The sequence below is a fragment of the Acyrthosiphon pisum genome, chromosome A2 (genome assembly GCF_005508785.2).
Source record: "Acyrthosiphon pisum isolate AL4f chromosome A2, pea_aphid_22Mar2018_4r6ur, whole genome shotgun sequence".
Classification (NCBI taxonomy): domain Eukaryota; kingdom Metazoa; phylum Arthropoda; class Insecta; order Hemiptera; family Aphididae; genus Acyrthosiphon; species Acyrthosiphon pisum.
Genome location: NC_042495.1, coordinates 16,160,651 through 16,179,537, shown reverse-complemented (window position 1 = coordinate 16,179,537; position 18,887 = coordinate 16,160,651). Strand labels below are relative to the sequence as shown.

Genomic DNA, 18,887 nt, shown 5'->3' with positions numbered 1-18,887 from the left:
TCTCAAAAACAGCAGTTTTTTTTGCCCGCCGTTCGCTATGTACGATTGCAATATAATAAGATATACAAAACAATACGATAATAGAATTATTGCAATCAAATCAAATGCCAAATAAGTATAAAAAAAGATGATATAGTATTTTATGGATAAACCCATAATATTATTATAACATACGAGGGACAATTAATACACTTTACGCTACAATAGATATATAGGTATAGGTACACTGTATAGTAACGAGTGTTTCAGACGTGGTTTGTATAATGTTGTTTTATAATATCCAAAGGTGGGCATTAACTAGTTAAAAAGTTAATTTTTTTTTTAACATTTTAACTTAACTAGTTAGTTTATTTTCTAATCAACTTATGAACTTAACTAGTTTAATTTACAGTTGAAATAACTTAGCTTTTCTCAGTTGGTTTAAAAAAAAATCCATGTGTTAAAAACATTTCGACATTTTTCGTTTATACGTAAATATTACTATATCAGTGTAAGATAAAAATATTCCAGTATAAATATTTCTGTTCTTTATCTTGATAACATAATTTTGTGTATATTTATATATTTTATTAAGTTGTAAATTATATATTATGCAAGTTGCAATTATAAATGTTTTTAATAAAATTAATAATTTTAAATTACAAAATAACAATTGTTATATAAGTTATAATATATATAAAGGCCATGTATTCATCTTAACGTATTATGACATTCAATTGCTATACCATATAAAAAAATATATTTGTTAAATTATTAATTTGAGATGAGTATAGTTTAAATTAGTACATAATAGTAAAGTAAAAGGGTATCCAGTGTATATTATGAAAAAAGTTCAATAAAATTGTTTTTTATAATTTATCAATTAGAAACTAGAAAGACACATTCACTCTTTATGTGATTTACATACTAATTAAAAAAAAAATTGATTAATTTTTTTTAAACTGAGTTAAGTTAATATTTTTTTCTATATTAACTTTTAACTTATCGATCTTGTGTCCTCTTAACTTAAATTAACTTGAGTTAATTATTTTCATTAACTTGCCCACCTTTGATTAATATCCAGATGTGAAGAAAAAAATGGTCTTTGTTATGTTGTGTGACTTGCACGAAACGTCATTTCAAGTGAGCTTGCGAAAATAATTAATAATGATGTTAAACTTACTAATAAAACTTGTTTTCCTTTTGACATGTAGGCTACATAAATTATAGGCATATTCGTCATAATGGTCAAGGCTCTTGAAATATTATTTAGTACCGAGTATTCTTTCTTAATTTTATTCAAACAAAATAAAATACTTGTTAAATAGGAAACGTAAGCCAAAAATAACTTGAAAGCTTACGAAGAACCAAAGTTTGTCTGTTTCATGGGACAGCAAACAAATATAATATCTAACTATTAACTACCTACGTATAACAATAGATTATATATGTATCGTCCAGTTTGGGAATGTTACACGTCACTGGTTCGTTTTATAAAATGAGCAAAAAGAACCTATTTTATAAATTGGGCAATTTCACGGCTGAGGTGTACCATATAAGAGATTCACATTATAATATATTTTATACATTTTACAGCAGCCACGACAATGTAGCATGAATGTATGATTAAATTAATATTTCGTTTTCCACAAACTCAGTTTTACAATTTTTTTGAAATATTGAAAATCCTTTTAAAAATATATAATTGATAAATATTTTTAACCAACAGTGAATTCCATTTTAACGGAAATCGTTACCAGCTATGACGTTTGTTAAAAATAAAACATTTAATTTGATTTTAAAAAAAAAGGAATTATATTTTTGGTGGTAAAACCATAAAACCATTCACTTTGATAATTGTATTAAATTAAAATATATCTAATATAAGAATGTGTTCGACTACAATTCAAAATATTTCTCTAAGACAACAAATAAAATCTCAAAAACTTTAATTAACCGAATTACACATAAAAGTTTACACTTTTCGTATGTCGCACCCACCTATAATATACCTATTATTCGAGTGAGTTATAGAAATTAATGAATACAGTTTTAAAACAAACACATTTCATTGAGCAGAATAAAACGGTAAGAATGAGAACGGCAATCGGGCAGAAGTCCACGACCACAGGGAAGATGCCGATTGAGAGAAATGGTAAGACATAACAGACATAACAGAGAGTATTTGTCTGAGATAGAATGTGTTGATAATTCGAGATGTAGATATAAGAATGGGTCCAGGAGAGAGATAATTGGTGGGCGTTGTCGGTAGCAGGCAAGGCACTTAAAAATCTGAAAAATCAGCATAATAATACAGGATAAAAAGGAGTTGTAATTCGTACAAAAATCAATACATTTAAATAAATATGCACGACATTCTCGTCTTATACAATAAAAATATCTGGACTCAAACATAAAGATATGCGTTTATGTTTTACTCCGATTAATGTAATTATTTCACATAACGTATCCTCTAACTGTCATAATAATTTTTTTTTTTTTTTTGGGGGGGGGGGGGGGGGTAAAAAATCTCTGTATATAATTTAAACCTCTCAACAATTACATTATGTAAAAATAAAATATAGAAAATAATATAATACTTTTATCATGTTTTTGCTATCAACGAATAGCTGCTACTTTAGTACTTTATATTATACCGATTTATAAAAAAAACCACTTACCGGCTTGTTCAGCGGCCCCTCTGGTTTTTCCGTCTCCACTCCAATCATCGTCTGAAACAAACAAAACAAATTGAAGTTATCGTTGCCAGGTTGCACTTGTTGCTTTACTGCGGGGAGGGGGATGTTTTTCATATTTTGATAACGATCTGGAGTGACATTTCTTCGCTTTGTGCAATGCCAAAGAGACTGTGTGCCAAACGTCAAAAAATACAAAAGATGAATTCGCTCTAGCACACTGTAAATAAAGAGAACGCGTATTGTGTTGATGATTAATTACGATTTCGAACCTGCTGCAGTACCTCGTTTTTAGCCCGAAACAATAGGGTGGATTTAAATAATAACAATAATTATAATAATAATAATATTTGCTTATTAATATTTTTTGAACAACCCTAGTAGTACAGATAGTTTTTAGGTGGTTAAGTGCAGCGCAGTATTTTCACAAGGGGCCAAAAAGTTTCCTCTTCGTATATTACAGTACTATACATATACAGCAATAGGTATATATAGGTATTAAATTGCTATATATTACTCGGAAAATATTAGTTATACTATAACATATTCCCACGGGTCCACGTAATGGGTGGTGGTGGTGGTGGTGATGGGAATAATAAGAGTGTATACGCATTGTATAATTTCGTTTTCATCCCAAATATAATATGGCGAATAAAAATCGCGGAAAAATAAATCAGTAATGCACACTCGTGTTATTATTCTGATGTGTGGACGTATATCCAAAATATCGATCCAATTTTTAATATTAATACTATACATAGATGAAACGGGGTTTTTATTATTGAGGGATTTATGTACAATACATAACTTTGCTAGAGTACCTACCGATTAAAATTGAACAAAATTTTTATAATAAATATACAAGTACCTATGCATGTGTAAAATGTTTGTGTATAAAACCCGGCGCTAATTGATTTTTAAGCGCTAACTATTAGTGCGCTATGTGCATATAACCACGGTTGAATGATTAGTGTATTATTTAATGTACAATTGATATAAATAAATCAATACCAAACTAGAATAATTTTTACTTGACACAGGATAAAAATATCAAAACTTTTTTATAATAAATCATAAGAAAACTTTTGACGCTGCAGTATCAATCTATAATCACCATTATTATTAAAGAATCATGTAATATTGTGCAACATTGTGTATAATATTATATTTACAATTTAAGGGTTACTCTTTCGCAGAAGCGTATATTTTTCAGAAAACAAAATGCCTGATTAAAATGTTGTTATTTATTAATGAACCCGTGAAAATAGATTTATAAAATGTCTAACTAATATATCTCGTCATTTTTTACGTTGTTTTTAAGACATTTCAAGGGTTTATATTATTATGCACACTATTTTCATTTTTTATGGGTCACTTCTTCATTTTATTTTTATATATTTATGAGGTTTATTATAAGAAAAAAATGAATATAGAGAAATATTGTGCCCTATTCCTTTCGAGTATTTGAACATTTGACAAACATCAAGACCAATATTTCAGAACCCATGAATAAAATAAAAAATACAATGACAATAATATTTTAATAAATATGTTAATGTAACACAAAGTATGAACTTAAAATACTGTACCTATTGTGTGAGTAAAGTTGAATTTTTTAACTGAATTTTTTTAAGTAAAGTTATTTTTATTATTATTTCACTTAGTTATACCTAACCTACATAGATACACGTATTGGGAACAAGCAATGGATGTTATAATATGTTGGATGTAAGATGGACGTATTATTAGTTATTAGTATTCACTACTAATAACGAAATATGAAGGAATTGCAATTATTTATAATGTTGAACAACGACTACTACAAACGTCATAAACGCCCTGAGGAAATATCATTAATATTACTCTGTTAAAGAGTTATGATTGTCTAACATATCGTGATTGGTTTTTAAAATTAATACTTACTCATGACGTGAGTATTTATATTACTTTAGCGTGTCTACATTCACTTAAAAGGGGAGGTTAATAATAGATAAGTTAATCAAATAATGCTTACTGCAGTTTATTATGACATTGTATAATATATAGGTAGTTATTATTGCAATTGAATCCCTCACATTTTTATTAGCTAAGTACCTACTTATAATTATTTTGTCAATATTAAATGTGAAAATAAAAGTAACATGTTCTCATTTTTTTTTTTAATAATGTGCAATATTTTTACTCTATAAACTCTAATTTTAAGTTATACGTTTAGTACTTATAATTTCAGTCTTAACTAATATAGTCTAAATCCATATAACTTTGAAGTATTAACTATTTTACTGCACAAAGTCTTATAACATTTTGAATTGTATAGAAAATAAATGTATAAGTTACATTTTAAGTACCTATTTATTTTATTTTATATGTAAAATGTTTTGTGAATAATTTTAGATAATACCTGACTTATTAAGTAGTTATTTTGATTTTTACTTGATTTCATCCATCACAAAAAAAATAATATTTTTCAATGAATAAATTATACGTTTATCTTATATTTAAAGCAATTTGTCAAAAAGAGCTTTTGTAATATTACAAGGTATTTGTTCAAAACTTTAAACATCATCAATGAAAAATGAAAACGTTTCGAGAATTGGTAAGTATCTGTCATTTACTTCGTTCTTTAAATATATAGATGTCATAAATATTTTTTTGCTTTAATTTTTTTTAATTGGCTACGTAGTATACTTAGAAAGATTATTATTAACTTTTTAAGTTTGTTAACGGTAAACAAAACTAAACATCTTTTAACAATACATTTAAATATTACATCGTCCAGCATATATTATTATTTGAAAAATGCCCAACAAAGCCTTTACTATAGATATGATGTCTTCGCAGAACGCAAAAATATCATAATAAGTATTTAGAAACTAATTTAAGCCTAGACACACTGACAAAACGGTCGGTCGTCCACAAACACTTTTAACTCTCGTGAAGTGATTTTCAATTAGTAAATTGTGGTTTAGGGCGGATGCCGGATATATTAAGACATTCAATATCCGATATTATTAACCATTTGTATATATTTGTTCTCGTGTTTCGCAATTCATAGACGAAAAATAGTAGCGAACCGAACGAAAAGTAAAAAATGTCTGTGAAATGATAGAATAATTAGCGATTTGTCTGGTTGGAAACAATATGACACATAGTTTAGAGATTTAGGATGTTTGTGTACGTGATGTGTAGGTAGCTTTAGAAAATGATCAGCCATCCGGAAACTAGTTCTGGACGTGATCTGGATGTTACCACATAATATGACATAATATTATTCTAGTTAACCAAAATCCAGAACACATATTACATTATGTACCTACGTCCTACATGTATTGTTAATATATATATATATATTGTTCTGTGTCACAGTTAACAATTATATTGTATACGCGATATACATGAGTAGGTATCCCGTATTATACATCTCGTCTTACTCTTAGATCTCAGTAATACATTATTTTAACGGTATCAATTTAGTTTTTACGTATAGGTAAAACGTTGCACGTGTACGTATGACAACGATTTATTAAATTAATAAAAACAGAAAAAAATGGTTTCGAGGTATGTGGCTGAAATGTAAATGTTATTCACTGTTTATCATTGCATATGTAGGTAATATAATATAGTGTAGTGTACAATATAATAACATGGACATGGTAACAACATAAAATGGTCCCACGAGAAACATTTCTAAATAAAAAACTGCAAGGAAAATATCATAAACGTGATTTAGAGGAGTTTAAGGGGAACCATATACCTATTTTTATTTATTATTTCTAGAAAAACAAAGAACAAAGTCTAAACATATAATATATCATATTATAATACTATAATCAATGTTTCATTTTGATTTTTTATTCTTCGGCATTTTAACAATTTTGATTATTGATTCTTGTAAGTTTTGGCGATAAAATAACGTGAAAGAGTTATGATAGGTAAGATGGTATTAAAAATACAATATTACTCTACTCAATTACCTTATTATCAAAAGCAGCTCTGATTAGTACTATAGTTATTGAATTTACAAGATTAAAATCAATGTATAATGTCCCTATTGCAGTACACCTGTAATAACTATTTGTTTATTATTCACATACTGATTTTAATATGTTGTAATGATAAATCATAAATTTATGTTTTAATTTATTTATAACACTAAAATTAATTTTTAGATTATTTTGTCATACGATGCAAAAAATAAAGAACTATAATATACTATAAATTATAAATTATATTATAAAGAAAATACGGAAGTAATTAAATTTGTTTTGGTGCTTATAGCCTAATACTCTATGATTAGTAGATTACAGTTTATATACACAATACACATACATATAACCATATAAAACATATAATGCATTATTATTAAATAATTAACTAAAAAAACATTACATATATAGAAAAAAAAAACAAAATTTGCGGTAAAGAGTTGATAGAAACTTTTAACAATTAAATACTTGGTACATTTTGTCCCGAATATGATGCTTTATTTTTTCAAAATTTTTTTTGTTTGTTTCACTTTTTATAAGTCCAAAGAAATATTTTTTTAGGACAATTACATTTTTTAGTTCTTTATCCACCGTATTGAGTGATAAACTATTTAACCTAAAAGCTTTTTTCATATAATATAAAAAATATATACATTAATTTTTTTTCTCGATATTTTAATTTTTTTAATCCCATATGGATTTATTAATTTATTATGACAATATGATTTTAATCTTTAAATTTATTTTATTTTTTTTCAATAAATATATTTTCTTTAATGAAATCTAAAATGGCATTATCTTTGCACTTTAGACACATATAATTGTATTCTTACTTGAGTTAATTCACTGATTTCATGTATAAGTAGAAATCCACATGTCTGTTATCTCAACAATATGATGTTTAATTACCTACTATTTTTTATGTTTTAATTAAGTATAATGCTTTATACAAAGCACTTAATTCACCACAACACTTTACTGATCTATAAGTACCTACTGGTCAGTAGAACCTAAATTGTAATGCTGTAAAATTATGAGAAATTGTATATAAAATGTATGAATGGTTACATGGCTGTATGAATGTATTTCGTTAGATACCCAAATTAATAGAGAACTATATAAAACCTCAGTTATACTGATAACTAATAAATAAAAAAAACATTAGATCTTTCAATCTTTGTTGTAACAAAATTGTTCCTATTGATGTATGAAAATTTAAACTAAATATTAAATATTATAATAGTTATTATTTAATTTATGATTTCCATAAATGTTATTTTCTGGTGGGAGGAGAGCAAAACCTTAAAATTACTTTTGTTACAAATCCAAACACTTTCGACTGAAGTTTCCCTTTATAGTACATGTGTGTAAAACAATAAAGCAAAGGTTTATCGTATTGTTCGACACATATCTAGCGATAGCATCGCATATTGTGTTCGAGAAACCAATTTATATACGGATCCACCTCTAAATAGGAATTATACACTTATATAGGTAGGTACACCCTACGCTCCTCTAAACATTGATTGGCTACCGCAAAATGTTTGTGCCGAAATTCATGATAATCCAAGGGTAAAGACATAAAGGCCTTGCTTATATAATTGTCTGTGTATTATTACCAAGTATATTTAAAATCTAAATGTTCTGTAATAGTCTAATACCCAAGGACTTCAGTAAAGTGGTTACACATCTTCATAGTGAATAATGAGATAATGCATAGGTACATATTATATATAGATTCAATTTTCGAGTGAGAAAATGAAGTATGAAGATGTGTTTAAGTATTTGCAGTATACCAAAATCGACTTAGTTATATATATCAGTTTCAGGTCAGTAATTTTTGAATGTCGAGAGTTCTGCCCTGAAGAGTATTTCACAGTTTTAAGGTAGGTACAGATGATCCTAACCTCGTTCAAATTTACTTCAAAAGATTGGAGAGGTTTGTATTTTAATTAAATGTTAAGACTTCAGATCACATATTTTCAAGTAGATACTAGATATACAATAAGAGCATATACCTATATATATTGTATTATATTAAACATGCGTGTGTGTGTGTGTGTGTGTGTGTGTGTGTGTGTATGTGTGGCGTACCGTATACATACTTGACATCACACAAACTATTTCTGAAAATAATTTTCAAACGTCAACTATATAACAACATAAATTATTATAAATTGAAATAATTACAGCTGTAATTAAAATTAGTCAGATGGGTTATTTAGGTACTGTTACAAACTACCTACAGGATGTTAAACATTTTAAATTGGAAAAATAGCTGTTATCATGAAAAAACAATTTTCCTAAGACAGTCATTATCAGTAAATAATAATTATTATTGTTAGCACAGAGTTAATATTTAAAAATCATATTTACACCAAAGTTTAAATCAATAATATTATACTACCTATATTATGTAATTACCTGCAGTTTAGACAGTAAATGAAAAGTTCAGGTCAAATATCATAATTAGGATTAGGTATAACATGAAAATATCAAGCCAATAAAAGGATAAAAACTATTTAGTTGTTAAGAAAAAATAAAGCATGTAGGCACTAAATAATAAATATAACACATATGGGAAGTAAATATAATGTTAAATAATGCATAATCCTTATACATTATAACTTACAGAATAAATAATTGAAATAATTGGAAAATAACACCACAATATTCCATTAAAATGGGTTCGATTGTTACATTATAGTTATTTTATTGTAAATACATAATTACATAAATTATAATTATTCACACCAAAATATAAATCAGCATAAAAGTACAGACACCGTGAATATTATAAAAAGGTCATTACGCTAAGGACACTAATGGAATTCTTTAGTGTTATATTCGTGTGCACTTTCTAAAATTGATTGCGTTGTGTATATGGAAAAAAAAGTAAAAATAAAGGATGGTTTTAGATAACTTTTTCATTCATTTTCTGATAAAAGATTGCCACCCTTAAATCCATCGTAATATGTAATATACGACATGTTGTATAAAAAGGACAGGTTTTCTGTGCCACACAATCATGTTTATGGAAAATATGATACATATAAGTAAAAACATTGTGGGAATGTAGATAATAAAGTAATTTTTTTTTATTTTACTTTTCTTTCAGAACATACACTAAATTGTATATTTTATGTGAACACATTACATACATAATATAGTAGGATAGTCACTTGTCAACATAATACAATAATAATAATCTGGTTTCTGATAATTCATAAGTGTAAATACGCGCATTTATCTATGATTTTTATTTTTTACCGAACACATTCAAAAACCTAATATAATTCAATATCGTACTACATAATATAGTCGTGTTCCCGAATATAACATAGTAACATCGATATAATATAATACGTATATATATAATATTGTATATAATGTATATTTTAATAATATAATATCAATCGTATAAAATATACGGTATTCGATGTTTTCGTTCGGGGTTATATCAGATTTGAAAAACCTACCAATATTCTACAATTTGTTCATTGTAGTGTAAATAAAAATATATGTTTTTTTTTTCATTTTAGTCCAAACATAACCTAATACCTTCTGCGATTTGACAGTAATTACATTTTTTGCAAACATCGACAACAACACAAGTATTATTATTTATAGAAAACTGTTATTTGGTAAAAAAGACTTCATAACAATTCTGAAATACAATTTATCTACACATTAAATAAAAATATGAAAAATATGTTAAATATACCTATAGTACGTCATAATAATACAAATTAAAAAAAATGTGTTATGCGAATTGTAGTTATCATATTAAGTAGATATACTGGAATGTATAATATTCACTGGAATCAACCGGCTTTTTTTGTTTAAAATATTATGTGCAAGTAAATTTTTTTTTATCATTAGAATGCTTTAAAAAGTTGTACAGTTAAGTTGTATACCCTAAACCTTGATAACGTTGCAGAACAATATCTTTTATTTATTTTAGTTCTATGAATGTATAATTATCATGTACCTAATTTAAAATGTTAAATAGGTATACAATTATAACAACTTACGATTCTAATATTAATATTTTCAATTAAATAGTTACATACTATCCTCAACAATACCTAATGGTTATTTTAACTTAAAATAACGGGGACATTTCAAACCATTTAATATAATATAAACAAGTCTAAAAAATTATTTTATCACCTAAGTCAAAACAAACTATTTTGTACGTCTATAAGTAATATGTTAAAACAATATAAATTTGTTTTCATTTTCAGCTAAATGAAAAAAAAAACGTTTATAATAAATTCAAACAAAAAATGAAAGAATATGGAAAAAATCATTTTATGAATTTTTAAATTTTAAATTTAAGTAAATAAAGGACATTAAAGAGAAGAAAGAAAAATAAATAGAATAAAAGGGGAAAACATGTTTTAAATAAAATTCTTCTTTAGTAAGTAGAAAATAAGCTAATATTGTTTATAAAAATAATGAAATAATAACACAAAAAACAATGCCTGTTTCCGGATTTATTTAATTGATCTAAATGTATACATTAATAACACAATCAAGTCACGGTAACTTATGAAAATAAGTTGATTACGAATCACAACGTTTCATACTCTAATAGTTATTGTTAACTAAGAATATTTATTAACTACGTTTTACTGTAGGTATTAAATGTTATATTTTAGAAGCTCAAAAAATTATTCGTTTATGTTCATTGTATATTATTCATTAGCACCAAAACTTTTCAAACAGAATAAATAAATGTAAACAACTCTAGGAAAAATTGAAAGCAAAAATATAAAACAGCATTGGGAGCTTGTTAAACTATATTATTAGATGTGCGCCTTGCGAGTCTAATATCATTAAACTTGATGTCATTTGAGACTTGAGTAACATCATACGTTTCAGTTTACATTAATTAATAAAATAGGTAAAAACCTCTTGACAGTTTCAAAAATAAAAACACATCTAAATGTATTTGAGGTCTTAGACTTCAATTATTATTGTGGTTCAAGATAACTTTATACATTTAACATCAAATCTGAAGCTCTATATTATATAATATATTATTACACTCGTTACTCTTACAGGTATTACGATTAAAATTTTTATGACAATTAATTGAAAAGTAGATATTTAGTATGTATTATGAATAATAATGTTTTTGTATATGATATTGGTGTAAGATTCAAAAGTATTGACCAACTTAGTATTACTATAATACAGGTTGATAATAATCTCATTTAACTTAATTGATTTTGAAATAAAACAAACAAAACGTGAACATGAAATACAATTTTTGAGAATTACATTCATGTATTAAGAAATTAAAAACAATCAACACGCATTTTAGATGTGACAGCTCCATTTTGGATCATTTGTTTAAGTTAAATCATGAGTATTGTGACAGTTTTTGTTTATATATGGTCTGGTATATTGTTTAAAACGTATGGGTAATTTAACCATCAAGCTTTGGATGGTTATGCAATTTAGTAAGTAAGAATCAAACACATTTAGTACGCACTACATATTCAAATGGTTTCCGTAAATTTTCTCGTGATAGAGAATATTTTTATCATACGATGAGATCGTGTAATGTGAAAAATTATATTATTGTGTATGTTATCAATGTTTCACATATGCAAAACAATTTATCGAACAAATCGCATCTCCCGCACGTCCAGTCCGATCCGGTCCGTTTAACACGCAGCTATACATACTATAAAATAACTACCGCATATTATATTTAGGCATAAATCCTATGCTATAAATGTTAATTTGTATGTCAGGAAAACTACTGATTCGATTTTTCTTATCAAAAAAATCTATGTCCAATATATCATTTTTACCTATTAGGCAAAATTTATAAATAAAATCGTATTTGTTTCTTAACATTTATTAAAATATATCTTTATTATTGTTTAAGTGAAATAACTGTATATGTATAGTATAGTACAACTGTATAGATGATAAATATAATAATTTAGTTATTTTTATACCTATATTTTAATGATTAATTAAAAATTATTATAATCAGACATTCAGACCTACACATTACGTATATTATGTTGTATGTACCTATGTATGAATGATATGTATGTGTATGTGTGTGTGTGTGTGTGTGTGGTTAGGTTAATGGTGAATGGTGATAACAATACAACGAAATAAAAGACCTGAGAACGAGTCGGAAAAATCATCGTCGTCGGACACGGGCGAGCCGGAGTCGTGGCGCTTACGCCGACGCCGTTTCCGCTGACAGCAGTCACTGCACTTGCTGCACATACCGCGTGCGCGTTCCCGGTGTGATGAGGGGGTGGAAGAGGACAAAAGGTTACGGAAAAAGTGGTCGGCGACGGTGACTGGCGATTGGCGGGATGGATGGTGACAGAGAGGGTGAATGGTCGTCGCGAGCGAGAGCGAAATGCGCCAACCACCCCGCCGTTATAACGACCGCAACGCGACGGCGGACAGCGCGGTGGACGTCTGACGCCGCGACCAGGAGCGGTACAACTGAACGTGGCGCTATCGCCACCAACGACTACCCCGCCGCCACGGTGCAGGAGTCGATGACGGCGGCGACGCGAGGACGAGACCGGGTATGCGGTACACGATAAAAATAATGTTACATTATAATATGTTCACTACCGGGGAAGGCGCATGATGATACGAAGAATAAATTCATATGAACATTTTAAAGCCAAAGACTGCACAAACATTTCAAAGAAGCGGTTTGGACGAGAATAACAGAAATAATCATACGCTATAAAGCTAGGGATGACTGACGACACTCCGCACTCGTGTATTTCCCAAAAGCTTTATTTATATTTATTTGTATTTCACTCGTTGTCATAAAATATATTAATTTTTCAAATGGCTTGTACCGATAAGTATTTTAATACAGAAAGTTAGGACACAAATTGTGGTGAGTTTTTCTCTAGTCTAGTGTTTCCAAACCTATGGGTCGCAACACTTTTTAATTGCTCACAAGCATATTATATGATTAAAATTTAAAAATATTAAATTATATAATAATACATTTGTACTAGAACCTATCACAGTTAAGTGTTTAACAGTGCTGAATTTCTTCCGAAATTTCCGAATAGGTGTCGGGCTTTAAAAAAAAATGTATATGTTTGAATTGGTTCCTATATTTTAAAATAAATTGAAATTGTCCTTCCCATTTTATACAGACTAAGGACTATCTACATTTAGTACGTATTAACCAACAATGTTCATAAATATGTATCTATTCAATTTTTTTTATAATATTTATTGATATTTATATACCAGTAAATTATTGGAAATATTATTAAAAAAAAACCCGAATCATGATTCATGACAAAGTTATAACACTGCATTTCATTTTATGCTATTACAAAAATCAAATTTAGAGCTGTTTGAAATGTTTTATTTGCTGCAAAAAATATCGGGAAACAATTCGAATGCAGCCAACAGTACAACTAGATTTTTTTGTGAATCGCCTGACGGAAGAAATATCTAATAGTGGGTTGCCAAATAATAAATGTGCGGAAACATGGCTCTAGCCAACTGTATAGTCAGTAGCTAAATGCTAAAATGACCGCCAACACAGCAGCGATCCCGCACTAAACAATACCATAGACGAAGGTATGAAGTATGAGTGTAATAATAATAATGGGTAAGTTAGATTAGGTATAATGGTAATAATTATGAATAACGAAAAATATTAGATTAATAACAAACTTCGTTCCTTTTTTGCAGACGGCTTGTCCATAGCAGAGGTAACAAATGTGATTAGATATTGGAAGAAGAATTCAAACTCATGTCAAAGTCAAGATATTAAAAGAAAATTATGAAAGTTTATGTAAAGTAAAAAAAATAGTAAAAGAAACATTTTTATTGAAGTATCTATTTAATTTTTTTTTTTAAATATCATTATTTTTTATTTCGACAAGACTCAAATTAAAGAGCTGTTTTGTATGGCCTGTAAGGTTGTAGCACTAATATTGGTTTAATAATCAATTAAGAACTTTATTCCATCAAGTTTGGATGTGTATTGAATACAGTAAGGTCTCAATATAACAACAAATTGTTGCTCTGGTCATGACAATCTAACAAGAATGAACATCATTATTCATTATACTTCAGTAGTACCTACCTATGTTCTTATAATTGTATAGGTACAGTGTACACCTTACAAGAAAGCAAGAAAGTTCTAATTGGTTTTATAGTATATTATTTTTCCAATTAGCCTGTGTATATTTATTTTTTTGTAATAAAAAAGCTCAACAATTTGAACACAGAATAATAAATGATGTACTTACACTATTCATTTAGTCGTTGAACAACTTTTAAATTATTTGAATAGTTCAATTTTCGTTTTAAAACTTGATCATTCATATTTACAACACAGAAGACGTAGAAAAATTATGTTTCATTTATTTCAATAATTATTAAATAATTAAAAAATATGAAAATAAAAGAGTTCCTAAGTTTGTTTTTATTGATACTTCTATTAAGATATTGGGACGATTTTCATAAATCATAATATTAAAACGTGTAATAATTAATAAATTTAACTACTATAAATAGTATATTACATTTTTCTCTCTGGTCATTTCTATTATATAGGTTTTAAAACATAGAAAGATGTAACTAGAAAACCTAATCAGCCTCTAAACGTGAGGCAGTTTCCACCATCCCGAGCGCTATAATCGTACAATTCCGTGCATGTTTTTGTATAACCATACAGCATAACTTTATTAGAAGACATAATACTATCAAAATGTATTCATTAAATTAAATAATAATTTAACTAATTTATTAAACACGAAATATTTTTAATTGTTTTTAAAACAAAATATATTACATTGACTGCTACTATAAATTATATTATAAATGAAAAATGTAATTAATAACATGAATAAAATTCCCTTCAACTTTCCCTTCAACAAAAATTTTACTCAAATATGTCACTGAACCTAATTAGTAACCTGTATAAATATTAGATTCCGTTGATAAATATTCAGACACATTAGAATTCACAATATTATATTATATTATTAAAAATCTGGATAGGTTTATAGTAATAAATATAAAAGCACTATATAGGTTTTTAATATAATAGTTAGGTTAAATTAAAACTATGAACAAGTTAAGTATCACGGTGTTATAGTTCAATTTTAGAAAATTAATATGTACAAAGTTTCAATTTTTTAAACTGATTATAAAACAAAATCCTAAGATTTATAAAATTCCTATAAAATACCTGAAACATTTATTTTTTTATTATTATTAAATGTGAAACTGTGTAGGACATATAGAACACTTTAGAACTATATAATATAACATTATTTGGATTTGGCTAAAAATCTAAACTTTGATTCATAAACTTAACGAAAATATTAGAAAAATATTAAATTATCTTCAAGTCAAAGATCAGGTTTATATAACGTATATTATGTTAAATATTTATCAAACTCATATTAAAAAATATTAATATTTGTTCACTAAATGAAAAATATAATGTTAAATATAAATCTATTTAGTATACCTAACATTAAATATCAAAAGAAAAAACAAGTATTATTAAATCTGAACACCTGTATTATTTTAAAAAAACGGTATTTTTAAATAATGTGATTCAATTAGAACTCTGAATAATGAAAAATTCATCAAATAAATTTACTTAGTAAAATTGTTAAACTTATCAATTTTTTAAAGCTGTTTACGAACGTCTCAAATAAAATGCTTAAGATAATTATTTTAAAATCCCAAGAATATAATATTTAAGACAAAAATTAATTAAAAGAGTTAATTTTTATTTAAAAAAAATGTACTTATAAACTATTATAGAACATAAAATTATGTATAAATGTATAATACACCTAATAAATGCATTATATGATTGAAATTAAATAAGAATATACTTGATTTAAAAAAAATTCTAAGTACGATGTAATATGTTATAAAATATATAAAATATTTCGTATTTATTTAAAGTAATAACAATTATTCGCCAAATATACTTTAATGCAAAGGGACATAAGACTATTATTTTTATCATATTATCATATTATTATAATATTTTGTCATATTTCATAGTTTGAATTAAATTACTTAAATAATCAAATTAACTAAAGAAAATGAAATAATATATATTACTTACAAATGTGAGTAATAATTGTTTGAGAAACCGTGACATAATATTTATTTTTTTTACAATTTTTTAAAAAAAAGTTACTAAGTCAAATTTTGAAGATAAAACCTATCCAGTTTTTATTAGATATATTTTATAAATATAATAATAACTAATAAGTCAAAATATAATTAACGTTCATATTTTGCTCATTACAATTCGAACTCTATATTTTGTCCTAACATGCATGTCGTATTTTTCAGTAGAAAAACTAGAGTGAAAATCATTTTAACTTAATATAAATAATATTCATCAACAAAAACATTATAATCTAAATAAAAGAAAATGTTCCTAACTAATGAAGTATTATTAAATGAATATAGTCGTATGCAATTATATATTTTGTAAGTCGACTGACCTGTGAATGAAACGCAATGCCTAAGCACGCACATCGACATGGTGGCGGGCGCAAGACTGCCGATAAACACAAGCAACTGCGGTGTGAAGGCGACGAGTCCACTAGAACGATTAGCAAATAGCAAGTGCAACGCTTTCTGTCATACGACAAACGCGGCAATAACGTTTACGCGTCTGCCACCAGGTGTCACTACATGTTACGTTTATATTGTTTATTCGAAAAAATTCAGGATAAATCTTCTCAGACTCTCGTCGATGGTACCTAATGGTTGTATTATGATTTTAATTGGTTTTTTTTAGCAGAAACTTGGTAGGACCTATACATTTTTATTCTAGACAAAATTCTTCGATCTTCAATTCCGATGGTGATCTGTGGTAGAAAATTGGATCTAATTGACTCGAAATCGGAATAACGGGAATATTTATGTAACACCGTTTTAGATAAAATCGATTTTGTTGTGATTCAAAAACAAACAACCGAAGATAAATTCAGTTAAAATATTCACCAAATATTAATTATAATATTAGCATTTTCTAGATATGGTATATTTTAAAATAATTTGGCTCTTTTTAACTATTTATAGACATTTGAACATTCACCTCTGTATACAATTCATTATGCTAGGTAGAAAAACTTGAGAATTTAATATAAGGTTCTTATTTGAATTAAAATACAAAGTTGAGCAATGAACATAAATTTACATTAATCATTTTGAACATTTGAAGTTTTCACACGTAAATTTAAAAATATATATATACTGTACAAACATTTATTAATACTTAAACTATCATTTTATTATATACTCAATGAAATTTTAAAAAATATATCAAGACTAATTTTAAGCTGTTTATAGGCATTTAAAAAAGTTTTGTTTTGTTGAATAAAATATATTAATATGTATTATAATGTATACCTATACCTATAGTATATAATAATAAATTAAATCTCAGTCAATAAGCTCAAAATTATATTACAAGATTCCTTTTAGCAAAATACATTGGCAGATTATTCTTTTATAGACAATATTCATGTTCAAATATTGACGATATATCCAACACTATAACTGGACCCATCAAATACACTCTCTTCGCAGACGACTCAAATATTTTCTACAGGAGCAAACAAACAAACACAATACAAAATCTACTTCAAGAAATTATAAATAACCTCACAAAATGGTCTTCAGAAACCGGCTTCAATATTTCACCCAATAAATCACAAAGCATCTGTTTCACAAAAAAAAGAAACCAAAATCTACCCACCTTTAAAATAAACGAGCACCCAATACCAAATAAAAAGACAATCAAAATTCTAGGCGTCACATTCGACACAAAACTATCATGGGCACCACATTTAAAAAACATTAAAAAAGACACATCACAAAGAACAAACATCATAAAAATACTCGTACATACAACATGGGGATCCAAAAGCAAACTACTAATAAAATTATATAAAGCACTTATCCGGTCAAAATTAGAATACGGTGCTGAAATATACCTTTCAGCCAAAAACACGGCCCTAAAAACAATATATATTTTATTATTTATAAATCTCTGGCCACAACACGAAACAGAAATAATAATAAACCGACTAAGAATCGGACACATCCACATCACACACGGACACCTTATGAAGAACCGACCACCAACAGAATGCACCACATGCGGAGTTACCCTCACAATAAAACACATTATAACTGAATGCCGATC

General features: G+C 26.9%; 1 protein-coding gene across 1 annotated transcript in view; it reads right to left on the bottom strand.

The window, feature by feature from the left end:
• The window catches only part of LOC103310490 (coiled-coil domain-containing protein AGAP005037), a gene marked incomplete at its 3' end in the record, with an annotated part of 236,940 nt that overhangs the window by 175,438 nt on the left and 42,615 nt on the right, over positions 1-18,887 (bottom strand). Inside the window, exon 3 of the mRNA XM_029489839.1 lies at positions 2,661-2,711. Coding sequence (XP_029345699.1) covers positions 2,661-2,711 — 51 coding nt within the window. The remainder of the gene's footprint in view (positions 1-2,660; positions 2,712-18,887) is intronic.